The sequence below is a fragment of the Lynx canadensis genome, chromosome E1 (assembly GCF_007474595.2).
Source record: "Lynx canadensis isolate LIC74 chromosome E1, mLynCan4.pri.v2, whole genome shotgun sequence".
In the NCBI taxonomy this organism is placed as follows: domain Eukaryota; kingdom Metazoa; phylum Chordata; class Mammalia; order Carnivora; family Felidae; genus Lynx; species Lynx canadensis.
The window spans coordinates 29571543-29594747 of record NC_044316.2 but is presented as its reverse complement, the minus strand read 5'-3'; the positions used below and the strand labels follow the sequence as shown (position 1 = coordinate 29594747).

Below are 23205 nucleotides of genomic sequence, written 5' to 3'. Positions count from 1 at the left end.
GAGAAAATTGCGCGGAGACCTGCCAAGCGCCACCGCCGCCGCCACCGCCGCTGCCGCCGCCGCCGCCGCCGCCGCCGCCGCCTGTGAGCTCCGGCGGGCAGCCGGACTGTCGGCTTCCCGGGGCATCTGGGTCCGGCGGGGCACAGCCCTGGGCGCTGCCGAAGCCGCCGCCGCGGCGAGTGCAGGCGGCTTCCCCCGGAGCCTGTGCCGCTCCAGCTCCTCGGGGGTGGAGAAGTGGGGGGTGGGGTTGTTGTTTGGGGGAAAGAAGGGGGAGGGGGCAACGCCGAGAGAGTCAGTGGTTTCCATGGTGATGGAGCTGAAAGTGCAGGAAATTTAAAGGCTTGGACGCTGCGAGACAGACAAACCGGTGCCAACGTGCGCGGACGCCGCCGCCGCCGCCGCCGCTGGAGTCCGCCGGGCAGAGCCGGCCGCGGAGCCCCGAGCAGGCGGAGGGAAGTGCCCCTAGGACCCGCTGGGCCAGAGGCGCTGCACAGAGCGGCAGGACGACGAGCAGAGAGAGGAGGAGGAGGGGAGAGCGGCTCGTCCACGCGCCCTGCGCCGCCGCCGGCCCGGGAAGGCAGCGAGGAGCCGGCGCCCCCCGCGCCCGCCGTCGCCCTGGAGTAATTTCGGATGCCCCGCCGCGGCCGCCTGCCCGCATAGACCCGGGAGAGGAGTTGCGGCCAACTTGTGTGCCTTCTTTCCGCCCCGGTGGGAGCCGGCGCTGCGCGAAGGGCTCTCCCGGCGACTCATGCTGCCGGCCCTGCGCCTGCCCAGCCTCGGGTGAGCCGCCTCCGGAGAGACGGGGGAGCGCGGCGGCGCCGCGGGCTCGGCGTGCTCTCCTCCGGGGACGCGGGACGAAGCAGCAGCCCCGGGCGCGCGCCGGAGGCATGGAGCGCTGCCCCAGCCTGGGGGTCACCCTCTACGCCCTGGTGGTGGTCCTGGGGCTGCGGGCGGCACCGGCCGGCGGCCAGCACTATCTCCACATCCGCCCGGCTCCCAGCGACAACCTGCCCCTGGTGGACCTCATCGAACACCCGGACCCTATCTTTGACCCCAAAGAGAAGGATCTGAACGAGACGCTGTTGCGCTCGCTGCTCGGGGGCCACTACGACCCGGGCTTCATGGCCACCTCGCCCCCCGAGGACCGGCCCGGCGGGGGCGGGGGGGCGGCCGGGGGCGCCGAGGACCTGGCCGAGCTGGACCAGCTGCTGCGGCAGCGGCCGTCGGGGGCCATGCCGAGCGAGATCAAAGGGCTGGAGTTCTCCGAGGGCTTGGCCCCGGGCAAGAAGCAGCGCCTGAGCAAGAAGCTGCGGAGGAAGTTACAGATGTGGCTGTGGTCGCAGACCTTCTGCCCGGTGTTGTACGCGTGGAACGACCTGGGCAGCCGCTTTTGGCCGCGCTACGTGAAGGTGGGCAGCTGCTTCAGTAAGCGCTCGTGCTCCGTGCCCGAGGGCATGGTGTGCAAGCCGTCCAAGTCCGTGCACCTCACGGTGCTGCGGTGGCGCTGTCAGCGGCGCGGGGGCCAGCGCTGCGGCTGGATTCCCATCCAGTACCCCATCATTTCCGAGTGCAAGTGCTCGTGTTAGGACTCGGGGTCCCCTTCCCGCACCCGGACAACTGATGAAACCCCACCGACGCCCTCCCCCCCGCCCCCCGCACCGTCTCCAACCAGTCCACCACCCTCTCGAGAGGGGATTCAATGAACTTTTTTTTTTTTTTTCTGGCTACAGAGACCTAGCTTTCTGGTTCATGTAATGCACTGTTTAACTGTGTAGGAATGTATATGTGTGTGTATATACGGTCCCAGTTTTAATTTACTTATTAAAAGGTCAGTATTATACGTTAAAAGTTACCGGCTTCTACTGTATTTTTAAAAAAAATAAGCAAAAGGAAAAAAAAGAACAGAGAAAAGAGAGACTTATTCTGGTTGTTGCTAATAATGTTAACCTGCTATTTATATTCCAGTGCCCTTCGCATGGCGAAGCAGGGGGGAAAAGTTATTTTTTCTTAAAGTACAAAGAGAGGGGAGAACTTTTGTAGAAGGACTTTTAAAAAGCTATTTTCCATTCTTCGGAAAGTGTTTTGGTTTTCCTTGGACCTCGAAGAAGCTATAGAGTTCAATGTTATTTTACAGTTATTGTAAATATAGAGAACAAATGGAATGACTAATCATTGTAAATTAAGAGTATCTGCTATTTATTCTTTATAATATCCCGTGTAGTAAATGAGAAAGAAATGCAGAGCAGGATTAAAGAAAACCACTAAAACCGACTGCGCTCGACACTGCGATTCTCTGTGTTGGTGATTGATGGGGGGGTGTGGGGGCTGGAGGGGGCGGGTAGGGGTGCCGCTGTGCTTACTATGCCTGTTGGGAGAAGGGGCTCATCCCCTCTTCTGCTGTGATGGAGATGACCGCTCAGTTTTTCATGGGGGGGGGGGGGGTTATTCTCAAACCCCTCACTTGAGCATCACGTGGCCTCTGCCCCGTCTCCCAGCTTTTTCTCCCTATGTCACCAAAGCTCGGGCCCGTCCTGACCTCGACACCCAGCCGGCCCCCTGGAGCTGACCCCAGGCTGGGCTGAGGGGCGGGGGGTGGGGGGGGGAGGATGGGCGGCCGCTTTGTCCTGCCTGACAGGCCCTTCACAATGGGGACACGTGTCTTTCACACCTACCCTGGGGGCGGAGTGCCGCTGAAACTTGACCCCCGAGGAATGGGGGGGTGGTGGTGGGAGAGATCAGAGCGCGCCCACCCAGATCCCGCCACCCCTCCCGCCTCGCACCGCCGCCTCCCCCCCCACACACATCAATAACCAGTCCGTGTTAACCCTTTGCACGCCCGGAAGCTAGGGTGATGTAAGCTGAGGCGACCCGGTCCTTTGGAATCAACACTCGGGCGCCGGGATCTTGCAGGTCCGAGCCCCCAAAACCCCAGGGCCACGGCCGGAATTGCTAGGGATAGCTGGGAGATTTGACACTCGCCTCTCTCCTCCCCCAGGACCTAGGGAGGACTCTGAGAGTCAGGACTTCGGAGGGGTCTGCATTTGGGTGAAAAAACGCCACCACTGGGATCTGCAGTTGGGAATGGGGTGCGCCCCCCGCTCTGGACACTTCGTCTGCTTGGGGGTGGGGAGGGAGGAGCAATCAGAATCGGGATCTCTGAACTTTTGGGTTAGAGAGGTGCAGAAGACGTGTTACCCTTAAAGGAACGTGCAAAATAGCACCCTCACCCCACCCCTTAAAAAGCCAACTTCTTAGGGCTGGCGCTCGACTCGCGTGCGTCCCTCCGCCTCAGTCCGCGGTGGCGCCCATCCGCGCAGCTCCACGTGGGCCGGCTTCCTGACACTGCTCAGCGCTCCCTTTATTTATCTTGGACTCCAAAGTCGCTCTCCTTTGCTCCCTCCCCACCCCCCTGCCACCTCCCCGCGCCCCCTTCCCGGCGCCCCCCCCCGCCCCCCCCCCCCCGCCCCATCCCCACCCCGGGGCCGGAGTCCCGGCGAATCTATGCTAATTATTTCAAACCTGCGCCGGGTCCCCAGCGCAGTCTCAATGCCCCCGGCCCCGCCCGCCCTGTCCCTCCAGCCGGGCGCTTTCTTCCCTCCCGACGCAGCCTCGGTGGCTCCGCATTTCAATAGCCTGGCCCGGGAGCCGGAGCCCCCTCCCCGGCGCTGCCTCCGTCAGCCGTGGGACAGACGTTAGGGTATTCATTAACTGAGAGCCGAGGAATAACGGCATTATTCCCCCCAGAGAGGGCACCCTGCCCCCGCGACTATCTGAGGCTTCATTGTAAAAGGATTAAAAGTTAAAGACCTCCATCTTATGATTCTTTCATTTAATCTTCCTGGCGCCTGGGAGACATGCTCGATGGATGATGGCTTTTAAAATATTCCTAATGTCGGCTACCTTAAGACTCCAAGCCCGGCAAACAAACGTAATTTATTTCCAGAAGAAAGGGGATATTGAGATGTTTAAGTTTATGAACCGCCGTCCTCATGTATATTTGTTAAGTTCTGACAAATACCCAAATAACGTTAAAATCAGCCATTCATCACTTATGAATTTATGCAAAACTTTCTGTGCCCCGGGCCAATATTTTTTTAGAGAGTTTCACTCGCGAGGGGCGGAGGTGGTGGGGAGGGGGAAGGGGAGGGGGCTTACGGGGCGGTGGGGGGGGGGGGGGGGAGCCGAAAGCAAGAATTTTCATGCCTGGTAAACACGCGAATTATGCGAAGAGAGTTATTCCCAGCTGGGCGGGCAGCCAAAACTCGGAGAGCGCGCCGAGGCCAGCGCCCCCACCCCCACGTTGGCAATGTCATTGGATTACAATGCGAGGTCTTCCCCTCCGCGACGCCCCCTCCTCCCTCCGCCCGCCCGCCCGCTCCCCTCCTCCCCACCCCTGCCCACTTGGAAAACCCGCTCGCAGCCGGCGAGCTTCTCGGCTTTCAGAGCCGGAGTCGGTGTGAGCTAGGAGGACCCGGGCTGCTGCAGACGTGACGGGCAGTAGACAGACCACCGCGCACACAGACCAAAGGGCAGGCCCCAAGCCGCTCCGGACGCGGAGAAGAGGACCCAGCAGGATCCAGGCAGTCCCAGAAGAGAAGGAAGGAGGTGCTGGCCCCTGGAACATTGTGACTAATGCACAGCCGGTTACGTCTCCATTATTATTAATGTTGATAATACTAATAATAGCAGCAACGCGGAAAGGAGTAGAGAGCTCTGGGCAGAGAGGCAAGAAAACTGTCCTCTGCGGTCACCTAGTGTCTATCTCCTGTAAGGAGGAAAATTGATCTTGGTGTCTTCCGTGGCTTTGACAGCCTGTGCTTACAAATTCATGCAGCTGCTGGGGGTGGGGGTGGGGGTGGGGGTGGGGGTGGGGGAGGGAACCATGCCTCCCCAGGATGGAGAATTAGAACTATTACAGATACAGACACATCCACTTTCTCGACATCCTGGAAGAGAAGGGCAAGGTTACCACCACTCCAGCCCTCCCGCCAGGATCGCAGGAAATCAATCATCAACCCTCTATTTTCAACTCTTTCCTTTATTCCTTCCTTCCGCCCTCCCAACACTCCCCACACTTCATGCACATGTATACTGAAAGCCAAATGTCCACAGAAAGCCAGCACCCTCAGGGGAGGGCCCTCTGGCCCCCAGAGTCTGGGAACTGGATCTGGTTCCCTGTTGAGATGGAGAAGGCCAGGGGTCCATTATCAGTCTTGCTTCTGAGACCCCTGGGAAAGGGGGTTGAAGTTTCGTGGCAGCTGCAGCAGGAAGCCGGCTGTGTATTACGAGCTCTTAGCTGTGCTGGATGGGGACAGCAGGGGGAGGGCCCAGCCCGTATTGGTATTTTGAAGGGGTGATTCATCCTTTTCCTTTAATGCTCTTGGAATGTCAGCACTGGAGGGGAGCTTAGATTCCAGTACCCACCGCTCAGTTCACAGATGAGAAGACTGAGGCCCCAGCAGAGCCAGGCCGATCACACAGATTAATATAGTTGGGGCTGGCCACGCGGTCTCCATTGTGCCTTTTCACTCTGCTCTTGTTCTGTGTTCCTTTCAAAATTCTTTTAATTGTTTTAAAATGTATATATTTGTGATGCGGGAGAGTTCTTTCCAACATTGACACGATAACACTTGAGCTTCCAGAAGATGATCGACTGTTCTGCTGTGTCTACTCAGCGAACAGTTATTAACGGTCTGTGATGAGCCAAGCGCGAGAGCTGGGCCTATACACACATTCTCATGAGGTCTCTAGTTTCTAAATAAGGAGACTGAGCTCAGAGAGTTCATGCATCTCGCCCAAAGCCACACAGTAAGTGGCACAATTATGATCCAAAATCTGAGCTGACCCCAAAGCCTCTGCTTCTAAACACCCTTCCTCCCTTCAAGCGCTTGGGAGACACAAGGTGCCAGATTATGTGCTGGCAAGTCCCATCTCAGGCTCTGTAGGGATTCATGCCTGGTAGCCCGCACAACACGTTTGTATGCCTCCTTATGTGCTCACCCTCCACACGCGTGCGCACACACACACGAGGAGGAGGAGGTGAGAAATAAAGAACAGGGTCAATGAAGGAAAAGAATTAGGAAAACATCAAACAAAGTAGAGATGGAAAGAGGAGGGCTCACTGCTGGACTGGGCAGCCAGAGAAGGCACCTGACTAAAGTCTCAGAGGACAAGTTAAATGTCAACATCCTGAGGTGGGAATGTGGGCAGAAAGGACATCCGGATGGAGAAAGCAGTAGAGATAAGTAAAGACATGATGTTGGAAAAGTATCTGTTTGGGAAGATCTGAAAAGCAGGCTGACGCCAAATTATGAAGGAGCGTAAATGCCAACTGAGGGCACTAAACATTCTTTTTCGGGCTATAGGGAGCCACTGAGAGCTCTTGACTAGGGCAGCGACACCATTAGAGCACTACTGCCGATGAATTCTTCATTCATTCAACCGTTTTTGATCACTGGTCTGCTTATCTCTTGGTTCATGACAAGCTACACCAAAACTAAGAATCTTAGAACAACAATTTTATTTGGCTCATGATTCTGTGTGTCAGGAATTTGGAGAGGGCTCAGCTGGGCAGTTCATCATCTCTGATACTTACGGTGTCAGCCGAGCGCTAGAAATCCACTTCTCAAATGCCTCCTAGCCATTACGGGAGTTCAGCTGACCTGTTGACTAGAGCCCCCTCAAGTGGCTACTCCATGTGGCTTGGGTTTTCTCACAGCCCCACGGCTTCAGAATAGTGGGGCTCCCTACAGGGTAGCTCATGGTAGCTCTGAGAGAAAAAGTTCTCCAAGAGAACTGGATGGAAGCTGCCAGGCTTCTCAAGACATTGTCTCAAAATCATGCAACATTGTTTCCACCACAGTCTATTGGTTACCAAGTCTCTGCCAGGAGCCCAGATTGAAGAGAAAGGGAAGTAGACCTCTCAATGGGAGCAAGCAGCAAGGAATCAGGGGCCATCTTTAATCTCCCACAAACTACATTCTGTACTGTCTGCTCAGGACACAAAAGTGGGGAGGGAGAGTCATCTCCCATTCAAGTCTGGTGCCGGTGTTTAGGACGGGTTAGAAATGGGATAGTGGCTGCTGGAAGGCTGGTTAAGGAGGACCTTGCTGTGAACCAGAGACAATCGTTAAGTGTGGATACCTGAGGAGTGTCAGTGCCAATGAACACAAAAAGCATTTGCCGAAAGACCGGAGAGGACTTGGTGACTGATTGGATGTGGGGGCTGGCAGACGGCTCGAAGGCCCCCTTATGTTTCAGGCCTGTGGATGCTCAGATGAAAGAGCTTCTTCCTTTGCCGCCACCCTCAGACAGGTACAGAGAGGTTCCAGGCTCATCCAGAAGAGGGAGGAATCTGAGGAGCCGGGGGAAGAGTTCAGTTCCTGAGTTGAATGAATGAATCCATGGGTGGATGGGTGGAGGGTAGGGAGACAGCCAAAGAGGGAGGGCTCTCTGAGGTTAGGGAACAGTACGATTCTCCCCAGCAGACCAGAAGGGTCTTGGGGAACTTGCATTTGGAGATGCTATGAAGAAAGGCATGCAGGGAAACCCAAGAGAGACCAAGGGGCAGAGGAAGGCACGAGCAGGCCTTGAGTGATACCACCAGCCCGGTGCTTCATGTTCATCATCTCATTTCACTCTCCCTGTGAAACGAGCATCACGGCCATTCCACAGGCCAAGAGAATGAGGCTCAGAGAAGCTGAGTGCCTCGCCCAGGGACACCATCTGGAAAAGGGAAGCATTTGGATTCAAACACAGGCCCGTGTGATTTCAAAGTGGCATCAGCTCTGCTCCGTAAAGGCTTCCTCTATCTGGAGTGAAGCATTCCTTTCTCTGTGCCCCTCTGTCACACTGAGACCTAAGCATCGGACTTTCTCCAGGCAGGGGACTCTTGACCTGCCCTGCTTAGCAGAGGAGCGACAAGGTTGGCTCTGCAGCATGTACGTCAAATGTGTTTGTATGTGTTCTTTCTGGGAAGAGTGTGTTGTTCTCATCAGATTTAAGGTCTGAAACACCAAGGTTAACCTCTGTCGTAGGCTGTGAGAATTTTGAAGTGACAGAATTTTTTAATCGTAACTCTTTTTTTAAAGTCTCCACAGCATACAGCACAATGCTTGCCATGATACGTGTGTTCAGTAAATACTAGGTAAAAGGAAGTGAATGGGGTTCAGGGTCCACAGGGAACTGCTGCAGGTTCTTAAAGAGGGGATGAGGTGGGATGCTTGCTCGGGATTCGGGATGTGTAAAAAAAAAAAGATTAGAAAGGTAAGACAGCAGGCTGGAGGGCCAGAGAGGGTGAAGGGAGACAAAAGGACCAAACTGAGAGGCATATTAAAGGAAAACAGGGGCACCTGGGTGGCTCAGTCAGTTAAGTGTCTGACTTGGGCTCAGGTCACGATCTCATGGCTTGTGGGTTTGAACCCCGCGTCAGGCTCTGTGCTGACAGCTCAGAGCCTGGAGCCTGCTTCCGATTCTGTGTCTCCCTCTCTCTCTCTCTCTGTCCCTCCCCGACTTGCACTTGCTCTCTCTCACTCTCTCTCTCTCTCAAAAATAAATAAACATTAAAAAATTTTAAAGGAAAACAGAAGTTAGATCCAGGCTGACTTTTTATGTAAGGCACTAGCGTGTGGAGCAGGAAAGCAGCAGTGTTCTTTAAATGGAACTGGCCTCCTTTGTTTTGCCACAGTCCTTACCTCTCCTTATTGCCTGCTTCACTCATTCTACCACCCACCAGAACCGCTGTAACATTTACAGTTGGGAGCCTTGGCTTAGATATGAGAAGGGGACTGAAAGTAAAAAGCAAAGTGTGATTCTTTGCAATAAGAAAGGAAGTCCCAAAGGAAACCATCCACGGCTTTTGGGAAGAGGACCCAGATTTTGCAGGAAGGGTGATAGAATGACAACATTTAAAAACAGATGGCCGTAAAGTTCTTCATTCCTTCATTTGACTGCAGCAACTAAGGCTCATCAAAGCCAACCGACTTGTCTCCGTGCTGGTTACTTTGGAACAGAACCACCATCAAAAACAGCATTTCCAGATTTCTATTCAACCACCCTTTTGCAGTTGTTGTAAGTATAAGCAGTGTTAGGATTTTAAAAGCACTTTCGTGCACGTAATTTTTCATGCAATGAGATATGAAGACTCCCAAGGGCAGGAAATAGGTCAGTCTTACGTTCCCAGAAACTAACCCAGTGCCTGAGCCATAGCAGCACTGAACAAATATTGACTGGAGCGATACATGTACACAGGCTTGTCTTACAGGTAGGAAAACTGGAGCTCACAGAAATCGAAGCAAAGATGGACACTCACGGAGCTCATTCCAGATGGCGGAGGCAGGGGTGGCTGGTGCTATTTCTCTATGGTCAGGGTTGAGCTCAGGAGCCAACCGCACATCTGCAGGCTGCTCAGTGAGTGTATCCAGTAAGAACAAGGAAGTCAGTGCTGGCCTGCACCTGCCAAGAGAAAAGGGCCCGCAGTCACTGGTTTTGGCAGCCTCCTCCCAGCCCCCGTTGCAAAGGGCTCCTGACTGGCGTCTAATTTATGCAATTAAGGGGACCAAGTTAGTCCAGAGAGGGAAATCGCTCTTCCCCATTTTACAGATGTGGAAATTGTGAAAACAGGAAGCCTAAGTGACTCGCCCAAGATCGCACGGCTAGTTGGTGGGAGAGCCAAGATTCAAACAGCACTAGCTCTCTGCCGGGCTGTCGGGAGAAGCAGAGGGGTTTCGTGCTCCCGGAGTTCATAATCCCAACCAGTCTCCCTGATTCCGTGCTCGCCCCAGCTCCAATCCATTCTCCACGCTGCAGCCCAAGTGACCTTAAGACACACATGTGGTCTTGTCACTCCCCTGCATAAAACTTCTCAATGGCTTCCCATGGCTCTGAGGATAAAGGCCAGAATCCTTACCAGACTGAGGCCCCTCTGCGCCTGCCTCTGAGTTCAAGCCACACAGTCTAGCTCAGGTTCTCTCATGCACCAAGCTCCCCCTCCCCACCCCCTGCTCTAGGGCCTTTGCACATGCTGTCCTGCAGGCTGGGATGCCTCTTCTGCAACCAGCACACCCAGGCTTCAGATCTCATTCGTAGGGACAGCAGGAAGTCCCCTCTGGTCCATGCTCTCCGGCTCTCGGGACTTTTTATTCAGAGGCTGTATCAGTTTGCAATTGATATTTATAATCCTCAGATATTTGTGTCCTCTTTCTCTTCCACTGGGCTGTCACCTCCCTCCATTTTGCTCACCAAGGTATCCCTGGGCAGAGGTGTAGGTCAGGACACATATAGACACCCCCATATAAAAAAGACTGGATGACGGACACACTGAAGAAATATCAATTGATCATATTCCCAGTATAAGCCAGGTTCTATCTGGGGCTCTGACGATGTTGAAATACAGAGTCCAGCTCTTGTTAAATAGTGATCCAGGGAAACTTTAAGAATGTCCCCGAAGGTGGATACAGAGCCAGGGCTACTCACATGACCCTGCAGTGACTCTATCATTCTGGGGATTAGAGTGACTCCCAGTTTACTGACTCCAGAAGGTCCCCGTCTGCTGGAGTAGGCAGGGAGAGGTGGCTGAGTTGCAGATAAATTCTTTTAGCAAATCAAGGAATCTCCCAGTAAAAGGGAATCTACCACCTAGACAAACGTTCCCATCAGAGGCCAGATAGCTTTGAGTAATTCCATAGAGAAAATTCTAAAAGGACGCTCCAGGGGTGGGTAGAAGATCCACCTTTCTCCACATCTGAAATCCTTAAAAATGGGAGAGATTACCTTATCTGCTGAACCGTTAAAACTCCATCTTTCCTGCCCAGGGAATAATAAAATTAAACAATGACTAACTCATGCCTTAATGCTTTACGGTTTAAAAACCACTTTCACATTCATTATCTCTTTCAAACCCACGCAAGAGCTCAGAGCCAGCGTTTTGATTATCATTTTAAAGATAAGGAAACTGAGGCTTGAAGAATAGCTTGCCCTGGAGGCAAAAGCTTTTCTACTGGTCAAAGAAGTTGATATTTAGGGGTGGCAGGTGGGGGTGGGGAATAGCTACCTTGGACCAGAGTGAGTCTGAACGCTGGTTACATGGCTATTAGCTGTGGCATCCCCGAGACTGAGTTTCCACACACTTAAAATGGATATAATGGTATCTACCTTACCAGCCTGTTGAGATGTCCCAATGTGTTCCTGGTGGGAACACATTGGTTTAGCTCCTGGTGGGGTGTAGGAGTCCAGCCTACCATGGTTTCTTTCCCTCTTCCCAATTCCGAGGCCTGTGCTGTACCCCTGCAGTCAGGATGAAAGCCGGATGTCCTATTACCCAATGGCAGACCAGCTACTTACTCAGGTCCTCATCCATGCATGATCTACAGCAGGGGAAAGAATCCAGTGGATTCTTCTTTTTCTCCACCCGTGAAACAGCTTTGTATTTCATTCCAGTTGACATCTGGGTTTTGCTGTCATTGTTGTTTAAGTTATAGGCCAAAGAATGGACAAAAGTGGGAAAACCAATGACCAAAGGCAAAGCTGAGAGGAAAAAAAAAAAAGTTAAATCAGGATGGAAGGAATTGAGGAAGGCAGGGAGTTTGTTTTACATAAACAGAGGCAGGAATCCATCCCAGGTACATTAGCTCTAATTTGTTCTAATTCCAGAAATTCCTCAATCCTAGTTATTGGCACTCAATCAGGAATCACCTAGAGGTGACTATCTCCCAGAAACAGTCTTCACTGGCGTCTTTCTCACCTCACTTCAGGGGCAGAGACCTATGAGAGAGACGAGCACACTCAGGTAGGGCCAAGGCTTCCAAGTCAATGGGCAACATCAGCAACAAGAGCTTTAAAAGGCATCCACCACCGGGCAATGAAGAGCTTTAAAAGGCATCATGACCACCACCATGGAACATGGAAAACATTCCATGGCCCAGAGAGGGTGAATGACCCAGTCAGTGTCAAATCTCAGGTTAACGATAAAGACTAGTGGGGAAATTCTGATAGGAGTATGGGGCAGCTGGTAACTAAACCCGTGGGACACAAGTGCCTGCCACCCCCGAGGTTGGACAACTGCCCCCAAATGCCACATTCCAAGGCAGGTTTCCCAAGAGCCCAGGCCTCCTCTGCTGTCTTCCTACTTCCCACACTGTGCCCCAGACCCCTGGGATTCCTGGAGGACATGCCCTGTGTGATTCCTCTGTCTGGCTGGATGTTTAGACATTGATGCTCCCCAGGGTTCTGGTCAGCTTCCCTCCTCTCCGTCTGTGTCCTCTGCCTGAGGGCATACTCAGGGATTCTCACTGTGGGATGTATTACACCTGTATGGCCAGCACCCAGGTCTTTGTCTTGGGCCAGATGTCTTCCCTACTTCTTACACACTTCCGGTGTCTCCCCTTCGCTGTAGAACCATGGTTAACTTCCTTAGCATGGCGCCCAAGGTTCTTTACAATCTATGACCCCAACTTGCCTTCCACTGTAATTTGCCACCATTTTCGGCTCCACCCGCCTTCCCCCACCAACCAGCCACACAACTTACTCATGGCTAAACATACCTAGACCTGCTGGGCCTTTTGCTTACACCATTTGCTCTACCTGAAATGTCCCCTGCCCCACACTTACCCCATCACCCCAAAACAGGATTCCACCTAGGGAAGGCCTACTCATACGTCAGGGCACCGCTCACATGGTACTTCCTTGGCCAGGGTAGAACTGATCAAGCTGTACTTTGTCCTCCCACGGTGCTGATGATTAATAATAATAACCAATAATAGATGCTAACTTTCCATATGTGACAGGCACTGTCCTGGGTCCTTTATGTGCATTGTATCATGTAAACTCCAACTTAATCCTATGTGATATTACGATGACGACGACAATGACTACATAATAGGTTCAGAAAGATTTGCTGAATTACCCAAAGACTCTTAGTGGCAAAGCAAGGACTCAGAACCAGGATTCAAACCCCAAAACCCAGGGGCTTTCCAATTTGCATACTGCCTAAGTGCCACGGTCCCAGCACTTATAACACTGCACTCATTAGTATGGACCCATATCTGGCTACCTCTGGATTTCAAAGTCCTTTGAGGGAAGTTACTGTATTTGATTCTAATTTCCAACCATATTATCCAAAATAGTGTCTTATGCATGGTAAGCATTTCATAAATATGTGGTAATTAAGTTACTGAGCGACTGGATACAACAAGGGGTTCTGTTGCTTTCCTTTTAAGTCAAATCCAAACAGAACTTTTTGGTTTGTTTAGCAAATGTTGGTTAATTCCAACTTCAACTTATATACATCTTTTGAAGGCATAGGTAATGTGGGGTTGTTAAAAGTGTAGACTTTGAAGTTGAATCTAGGCTCTTTGCTCTACCCCATCCCAGCTATGTGACTGATAATATTAATGCCTGTGTAAGCTCTCAAACCTTGAGCAAACACAAGTCACTGTCATTAATAATATGTACTTCTCCACAGAGCACTCAGGCTGTCCCCACCCAGAGGAAGAGGAAGAACAGAGAAAGTCCCAAAGATCATGGGAGTCTCGTAGGAAATCCCTGTGAACAGCCGGCCAGGATGGTCTTCTGTGGATACTGCTGTCATGTGAGGAACTGATTTGATGAAGGCTGGGACAATGAAGACTTGTGGCCTGTTTAAACCAGAAGAAATGGGGGATAAAAGCACAGAAGACCAGTAGGGAAGGGACATCAGAGCACCATGACTGGCATTTATTCCAGCTCTCTCACATTAGAGGCGGGGATACAAAAGCCCAGAGGGGTGCAGAGACTTGCCCAAAGTCACAAAGCTGGTTAGCCCCGCAGCTGGGACTAGATTCTGGAGACGCTTATGACATGCCAGATTACCATCCTCCTATGATTAAAACCACTTCTTAAAAATACTCGGTATGGTTACCTTTTCTTCTTTGCTCCTGAAGGAAGCATTTAGCTTCATTGTTTTTAATGTTTATTTACTTATTTATTTTGAGAGAGAGAGAGAGAGAGAGAGCGCGCACTAGTGGGGGTGGGGGAGGGGCAGAGAGAGAGAGAGAGAGAGAGAGAGAGAGAATCACAAGCAGGCTCTGCACCGTCAGCACAGAGCCCTGTATGGGGCTCTATCTCATGAACTGTGAGATTTTGAACTGAGTCGACATCAAGAGTCAGACGTTTAACCACCTGAGCCACCTAAGCTCCCCTGCATTCAGTTTTAGAGGTGCCAATTAGACCCATTGTCCTGCAATGTTAGACACACACTTCTATAGTCTCCAAAGCCCTGCCAAGGCCTGTGGGAGTACCCCTGGGTACTGAAAGGGCCGTGTTCACAAGATCAGCCACTCCCTCCCTGCCAGGCCAGAGTCCAGTCTGGCTCTCAGAAACAGGCTCTCCTACCCCTAAAATCTCAGTCCAGGCAAGTCAGACCAGCACCCGAGTGGGATAAACATGGTGAGTAAGAAGAGGTCAAGTTATGGAGTGAGAGAGACCTGGAGTGGCAGCCCCCTCTGAGACCCTAGCCACAATCCCTCCAGTCCTTCCCGGGCCCTGACAATAGCAAACCAGCCATGTTATCCTCCCATTCATGTGTCAAGCCCTTATCCCATGGCAGCTACCGTGTAGGGACAAAGACTTTAAAAACTCCTTCCTCGGGGCGCCTGGGTGGCTCAGTCAGTTAAGCATCCAACTTCAGCTCAGGTCATGATCTCGTGGTTCTTGGGTTCAAGCCCCGCTTCGGGCTCTGTGTTGACAGCTTAGAGCCTGGAGCCTGCTTCACATTCGGTGAGTGTCTCTCTCTCTGTCCCATCCCCGCTCGCGCTCTGTCCGTCTCTCTGTCTCTCTCTCTCAAAAACAAATAAACATTCAAAGAAATCTTAAAAACTCCTTCCTTTCCAACTGTTGGGGAAAAACCTGTGCTAGCAGCAATCATTTATGGGGCTCTTAACATGTGTCAGACACTGCACTGAGCATTCCACGTGCCTCAGCTGACCCCTCACAATGCTAGAAGGTGGTGCTACCGTTTACAGATGGGGACACTGAGACACGGGGTGGCGACTAGGAAAGGCAGGTCTGGGATTCATTCGGGCATTCTGACTTCACAACCTGTGCCTTTAACCTCTTTAACTGCCCCCCCACCACACCCCATCTGTACAATAGGAGTAGCACTATCTACCCTGCAGGGTTATTGCCAGGATAAAAGCAAGTAAGAAATGTAGGAGGGGGCACCTGGAGGGCTCAGCTGGTTAAGCATCTGACTCTTGATTTCAGCTCAGGTCATGATCTCACAGTTCGTGAGTTTGGGCCCCACGTTGGGCTCTGCACTGCCAGTTTGGAGCCTGCTTGGGATTCTCTCTCTCTCCCTCTCCCTCTGCCCCTCCCCTACTCAGGCTCCCTCTTCTCTCTCTCTCTCTCTCTCTCTCTGTCTCAGAATAAATAAATAAATAAACTTTTTAAAAAATCTTGAAAAAGAAATAGAAGAGCCTAGCACAGTGCCCCCTACATACAGCACTTAAGAAATGCATTCTGGGTCACCTACGGGGATTGGGGCCAACAGTAAGGAACGAGAACAGGATACACAGGGGCCAAGATTCTCAGGCCTGTTCTGACTATGTAGCATCATGTAAGGGGTCACCTAATGCAGTCCGTGGAGGTGTTAATCCACCTTGGACAATGTCAGTCTAACCGTTAAAATGCCAGGCCTCCTCAGAAATGACCACCTTTCTCTCCTCCTCTGGCTGTCACATACGGGAGAGCACTGGCATGCCACACACGAACACGTAAATACACACATACTACGGCTTTTATTTTTCTTCTGCTTCTTTTGCTTCCCTGCATTTGGTATCCATGGCAACACATCCCAGCAGCAACGAGGAGGTGGCAGAGCGGCTGTTTCCCTGAACCCGCTATCCTGCTGATCAAGGCTGTCCATCCAACTCGAAGCCGTCATTCGGAGGACCAGGCTAGCCTTCCCCAAAAGGCAGTGGACATGCTCCCCAAAGAGGGGGCAAAGGGGAATTGGGTAAAACGCCTCCACTTTAAAAGCCAACAGACAACCCTCTGTCTAGCATGGTGACAAGAGCAAAGGGACCCAAGCCCCTGGCTGTGCCAGGCAAGCCTTTCCCAGTCATGGCACTGGTAAGGCTAGTTTGGGACCTCAGCCCCTGTGGTATCTATAACGATGGGCAGCTAGCTATTTCCAGCCTTTTAGGCTGCTGGGTTTCCCTAGATGTTAAGTTCAAACCCAGTCCCTGTAAGTCTGGGATCACAGAATCCATACCTTGTACCACCTGTCAGATGTTGAACCTCACAGCTCATCTGAGTCCCTCACGTCTCTAATAGCCATTCTCTATAGTTACCCTGAGCATGAGAGTCCACAAACCACATCACACACAGCACCCCACTTGATCCTCTCACCAGCGCAAGAACACCCCTACTATTACTGCCACTTTTTGAGGTGAAAAAAAAGATTCTCTAAAAAAAACACCAATCAATTGTTCACAACTTCTTCATCAGATGTCAAGTTTCTTGCCCAGTATGCTGCAACTGACCCTGCCATTTACATACTACACCATATTATAATGGTGTAATATTATGCCAGTGGAATTGACGTGGGAACTATATCATTTAGAATTCGAGGGACCTCAAAAATTATTTAAAGTAATTCCCCTTCCTCCTCCATTTCACAATAGAGGAAATTGAACCTTAAATTATGTCTACACATAGTACTACACATAGTGTACTACACAATAAATATCTACTGAAGTCAGAAGAAGGAAAATGATACTCAAGACCACACAGCTAGTAATATTAAAACTCCTCTTTTAACTCTAAGTAAAGTCCAAGTCAACATACATTTGCTAAGTACCTGCTAAACCTATGTTGGAGCTATACAGATGCAGCAGAACTGGTTTCTGACCTTGAGGTGGGCAAGTGTTACTATGTGAGCTCTTGGTCCAGCCCAGGATGAGACCAGTTAAAGGATGAGTAAGAGTGAGTCAGGCAAAAATGGGGAAGCAGAGGGGAAGAGAAGAGGCATTCCTGGTAGGGGGAGTGGCATGACCACGTGCATGGAGATCAGAAATAGCTTGCTGTGAACTGGGAACTCTGTACCGTTCAAGGTTTACTGTAACAGACCGTGAGCCTGGGAATGGTGGGAAAATAACAACTATGGTGGAAGTTAGCGGCCACGCAATGGAGGGCCTTATAATCCAAGTTCAGGAATTTAGGCCCTATCTCAAGGCCATTAGGAGCCATTGAAAGGTTCATTGGAAGCCACTGAAGGGTTATGTATATCACATAGAGGATACATCAGAAGAAGAGATCAATTAGTAAAACTTTGCAATGTCTGGGCTCAAGATTGGGTGGGTTTTTGTCATGGAATGATTAGGGATGGAGAGGAAGGAACTGATGCAAGAATGTCTTGGGAGTGACAGGTTTCAGTGATTGATTGGATATGGAGGGTAAAGAGAGGGGAGACGTCAAGGTAGCTGCAGTGTTTTCCATTACATAATATTGATTACCATCTGGAGTGTTCCCAGCCCAAGACCAAGGTACCTAAATATCTAACATCATTCTGAAATTGCTTAGAGACCACAGGCTTAGAACAAACAGAAAGAATAGTATTGAACCAGTCAGAGGGCTGTGTCTAGTGTGGCTCTGCCAGCAATAGGCAGGATGCCTTCAGGACTATTTAACTCTTAGGCTTTGGTTCCATCATCTGAGTTGGAGAGTTGGCTTTGACCACTTCTCAGGTGTCTTCCAGCCTTGCCTACCTTCCTCATTCAATTGCCATTAAGGTCAAATTCATTCACTCATTCATGCAGCAATATCCATTGAGCATTATCCACGTGCCTAGCCTTGTTCTAGGCTCTGGGAATCCAAAGACAAACAAGAGCCAACACTGAATCTCGTGGAAGGAGGATGTGAAAATACAGACACATAACGGGCAATTACAACATGAGCTATGGGATGAGAAAACACTCAGAAAGGCTCTCGGAAGTAGAGTGGGCTAGGAACTATTTCTCTGAGAATATCTGATATATCTAAATTATTATTGAAAGATAAATAGCCAGGCAGCAGTAACAACATGGTACAAAGCTCAGAAAGTAAGAGAATACATGATCATCTCAGTGAATTGAAAATAAGAACCATATGTGGAAGTGTGCTGTAAACAGCAACACACTATGTCACCGCCATCATCATCATCATCATCATCATCATCACCAACATCATCACCGTGATCATGATGTAGAACCTGGTGAAACACACCACACATCACAAGCAGGACCCACTGCACTTTCCTAATGACCAGGCTGTCCAAAGGCACCAGAGTCTGTATTCCTCTCCTCTGGGTTGTACTGGTGATACAGAGAAATATTCTTACTCACCAATTCTTTTTACTATTCTCCATGGTTTTTCCTTAAGAAAAGAAGATCAGAGATATTGTACAATACAGTTTAATGATCAATCATGTCTTTAGAATCTCAAACAATCCTGTGGTAGCAAAAAAAAAAAAAAAAGACATTATGGTCCCCATTTTACAGATGAAGATGGTTAGATGCAAAGAAGTTGAATGATTCAGCCAACAGTGGAGAAACCAGACTTGAACCCCTTTTCTCTAGCTCCAGGTCACCCTCTTGTTTCCAGAATCCATAGAGACCTTCTGATTGCACTTATCATAAAACCACACCCATCATTCTCCTAGACTTCCCTGGTAGACTGCACTTGCCAAAGTCAGAGATCCCTTTCCATTGATTACCTTGTAGGTGGGTCTGCTTCTTAAATCTCTTTAGTTAAGCCACCTCCAAACTGCTTTGGCTAGAAGATAGGATCAGTTTATGTCTGAGAAGGTTTCCTGTAGACAGCAAATCTTATCCATAATGGGAAGATTTCCCACATTTAATCAAAGAAGGTGGTATTTCCTGCCTGCAGGATTCTGGCGTTTTAACCTTTTATATAAGTAAATGCTTGCTTAGAATTTGGAATTCAACTCACTTGAAAGTTTAACCCACATGATGGGGTGGCAGAAGACTGGATCTGTTCCTGGAAGACCAAGGTTGAAGGCTTCCTTGGCTGGGCCCCTTACTGTCTTGTGACTGTGGGGCAAATCACTCCACCATGGGGAAGTCTAGGGTCTCACATACCTTGGTTTATATCCCAACACTGCTTATGATTGGTTCTATGACCATGTGCAAGTCATATACATTTTTGGAGCCATAGTTCCTCATTCAGAAAAATGAAGAAAAACCCTATACCCCTCAAGATAATGTAATGTTGGAATAGAACAGCTACTTAGCTGGTATTTGTTGAATAAGTGGGGAATTCAAAGTACTTCCCTTCACCCTTCTCTCCCTTTCTGGCACACTTTTCCTCATCTGTTGAAGAGAGATAAAGATCTCTCTTCTATATACCTCATTGGGCCTCTGAGCAAACCCCATACAGTCATGTTTGCAAAAGCTCTTATACACTATAAAGAGTCTACAATGGCCAAAGGTACAATTTGCTCTAAGGAACCATGCAAAACTCTAAGGAACCATGCAAATGGTATTTATCATTCTGTGAGTGTCCTACAGGGTGGATATCATCATCATTTCCAGTTCCCAGATAAGGAAACTAAAGCTCAGGGCGTAAAATGGCTTTCCCAGGTTCACAAGATAGCACGTGCAGGAGATTAGAAGTCAGGTCGGTCTGACTTTAAATCCAATGTTCTTTACATGATAGCCAATGATCCCACTGAGTCTGGGGGTTACAATCCTAGTCTCTGGAGGCAGGCTACCTGCAGTCCCACTTAAGGTCCACCACTATTAATGATGTGTCACCAAAGGAAGTTATCTTCTCTGTGCCTCAGTTTCCTCAGTATTCCTCAGACATATTAATAGTATCTAATTCATGGGCGTAAGACTCTTCATTTCATTACTTCAGTTCCTTCAACTAAAAAATAAGAAAATAATAATTGTGCTGTGCCAGACTGGAGGCAAGGGGTAGACCTCACTCAAGGTCTTCATTCTAGCTCTAAGATCTAGGATGCTTTTTATTTGAGACTCATGCCTCATCTTTTTTGGGGAGCCTTCCAGGGTTATTCAGGGACTGTGTTTAGAGTTCTCAACACACACTGGAGCATCAGTTAAAACTCATTTGTAAGTTACCAAATAAATTCATTTAAATATCTTTTATGCCTTGACTGATACTGTGAGATTCACAGCTTTTTAGGCTCTAATAATAACTATCTTTTCCTGAGTACCTATCATCTGCCTGAAACTGGACAGTTAACCCTATGAGGTGAGTTTTATTATTCCTGTTAATGAGGTTCACAGAGGTTAATTCGCCCAGGGGCATACAGCTGTATGCATGGAAGAGACTAAGAAAATATTTGTAGAATGAATGAATGAATGAACAAATGAACAAACCAAGGGATGGAGTGGTATGTCCTTAAAACCGCTCATGATTTGGAAAACAAAGCTCTATCATTTATGCTCTGTCCCCACAGCATCTAGAATAGAACAGATTACATAATGACATTTTACTCAGACAGAATTATGGACAAGATGTCTGATGAGTTTCTAAAGTCTCCATCCAGTGGATACATATCATGAGAGGCACAGCAGGGGCAACTGGGCCATGTGCAAGAAGAGAGACCAGGAGCTCGCAGTTCTGCCAGGTGACCACCTAAATTTTCATCTCTTTGGGGACATTTAATTCTTTGGCAATCCAAAGAACCAGAGCAGAAATGTATTTACAAGTGGCGATCTCACCACTGGTTTCTATTTGTTATGCAAGTTGGATTCTCAAAGGCCAATTCCCCGTGGATACCAGTGATCCTCAGTTTTCCATAAACCATGCTTTAAAAAATAAGATAAAATCCTCAGAGTTCAATCATGCTTCTTATACTCCCCGCAAATCTTTTGCCTTGTCTGCCATCTGGCACCCAAATATGACATCAAGCAAGCAGGGGGAAGGATGAGAGGGTGGGGCACTGAGGCCAGGGGCAAAGAGGAAGTCAGCATTCTTATTTCATGTAGCTGTTCCACAGACATTTAATGGAGATCCACCTGATGAAGTAGAAGGCATTGTTTCTATTTTCTGGAAAAGAAAACTGCAGTTCAGAGAGGCCTGTCAAGATGAGTCAGATATAGTCCCTACTCCCAAAGAGCCCCCAGTTCAATAGAGGTGACAGACATGGAAGCCATGACCTATGACCCAATAAGAGTGGGTACAAAGTACTCAAGGTGTGTGGAGGGTAGCACAATTATCTTAAGAAGGAAGGCCTCCCTTTGGGAAGTATTTGCAAAGGCAGTGAAGTCATGCCTGACAATGAATGACATTTGGCAATGACATTTGACTTGTCCTCAAATCCATTGTTTCATTATAATATGATAATATGCGTCCTGATTCCTTCACCAAGTAGGTGAGAAGTGTCCAAGACTTGGAGCCTTTGCTGTGTGATATTAGACAAATAACTTCATATTTTTAAGCCCCAGTTTCTTTATCAGCAGTATAGGAATAATGACAGTCCTAACCCTTTTTAAGGTCACTGTAATTATTGCTATTTCCCTAACTACCTCCGGAGGTTTCCCAGGGGCTCTCAGAGTGTGACATACATCCCCAAACACTGAACCCACTGCAACCTCCCATTCATGTGTGAACGAGTGATTATATTGTTGTTTCTGCTGAAGACCTGACCCTGTATTCCTCAGTGACTACACACTCTATATTGATTCTTCATAAATTAAATCTTGTCCCAAAGACTGGTCAGCCCCCAGACGGTCTCCCTTCCCTACGTGCGTCTCGGGGCAATTCCACTATCCAGGGGATATACACACACGACACTATGGATACTTTGAATCAGACAGCTCTTTGTTGCAGAAAGCTGCCTTGCAGGACGTTTAGTGGCATCCCTGGTCTCTAACTTTTAGAGACCACCCCCACTCTAGGTTGTAACAACCAAAATGCGTCAGGACATCGCCTGGTGTCCTCGGGGACTGAAGGGTAGGATCTCTCCTGTTAAGAATCACATGTGACAACAGACACCCAGGAGGTATCCCAAGCTGGAGTTTCTGCCTCCATGTCACAAATGAGAAATAACCTGAGACCCACAACTGGAAGTAACCCATTCAAGCTCACAAAGGAGCCTAAGAGCCAAGAGTCCCGATATCACTTTCCAGAACATCTCATGTAGAACTGCAGTGCCTTCCACAAAGGAAATGCAGACAGGGAGGAAGTTCCAGGGACTGGTGACTGGATCTCTTCCTTCTCAAACCTGCCTGGACCCCTCCTCACCCCTTCCCATCACTGAGCAGCAAGCAGCCTGTGGGAATGCCTGCTCCTCCCTCCCCTCTGCCCTGCCCTCACCCCTTTCACTTGTATTGTGGGAGGGGGTCACCCATAGGATGCCAGGATAAGCACGGGGCCATCATTGCAGGAAGGGAACCAAAAGGACAAGGAGGATAGAGCCCAGACTTAGCTCTGCCCCAAACTCCAAACTGCAGGGGCATGTGCTGTCACCAAGAGGCAAACATAAAAAAATACACCTCAAACAAGATCCCAAGGGGAGGCCTTGGCCAGCTCTGTGCAACCTGGGAGAGTTGAGGCGGGGGTAGGCAGCACAGAGAAGAGTATTCTGGTTCACTCCCTAGTCCCCACCCCCAGCCCCCCTCCCCTTTGCATCTCTCTTGGAAGGGGCCCTTAGAATGCACCAAAATAACCCCTCCCTCTGCCTTCACCTCCCCGTCATCCTTGCTGTCCCCCCTGCAGAAGGCCGGCATGCAGCCTGGTGCACGGGTTAGGGGTGTGTAACATTTTGTCTGAATAGGCCCCTATGTTCCCATAATTTATAGTGGTAAGTAATCTTATTTGCAAAGCAAGCCCTTACAGTTATAAAAAACAAGTTAATTGACTTGCATAAAAATCAAACATGTAAAAGTTTTCCATCTTAACACAAACAGCACACTGAGCCCATTTGTACAATAGCTATGATGCAGGGCGGCCGCGTCTGGACTACCTAGGACCCGGCCTCTTTCATAACCCAAAATGGAATCTTAAACCCTGACAAGGCCACATACCGATGGGAGTTACTGAATTTAGAGTCAGTCACTCAACTAATTATACGACGTTTTATTTTTTTCCTTGTGTCAATAAACAAACTTGGGTCTGACTTCTGACACTGAGTCCTAGAAGCCAATTAAGAAGCATTCCCAATATATTACAGGGTCTACAAACAAGGATGGCTTTTCTTGGAAA

The 23205-nt window shown here is 49.6% G+C and overlaps 1 protein-coding gene and 1 long non-coding RNA gene across 3 annotated transcripts in view; one reads left to right on the top strand and one right to left on the bottom strand.

Moving 5' to 3' along the window:
- Positions 1-256: 256 nt before the first annotated feature.
- On the top strand, positions 257-2283 carry NOG (noggin). The gene has a single exon (XM_030296487.1). The coding sequence runs from the start codon at positions 888-890 to the stop codon at positions 1584-1586; it is 699 nt and encodes a 232-aa protein (XP_030152347.1). The 5' UTR covers positions 257-887; the 3' UTR covers positions 1587-2283.
- Positions 2284-5020: 2737 nt separating this feature from the next.
- LOC115501139 overlaps positions 5021-23205 on the bottom strand; it is a 139080-nt gene continuing 120895 nt past the window's right edge. The window contains exons 3-5 of one of the 2 annotated variants that reach the window (XR_004342888.1): positions 11341-11523; positions 9311-9453; positions 5021-7354 (exon numbers count right to left, since the gene is read on the bottom strand). This is a non-coding gene — a long non-coding RNA (uncharacterized LOC115501139). Of the gene's footprint in view, positions 7355-8533; positions 9454-11340; positions 11524-23205 lie in introns of those variants that run through there. The other variant, XR_003964734.1, reaches the window with a different exon arrangement.

Excerpts from the sequence above, each read along its gene's own strand:
- NOG (XM_030296487.1), top strand. The coding sequence starts at position 888 with ATGGAGCGCTGCCCCAGCCTGGGGGTCACCCTCTACGCCCTGGTGGTG.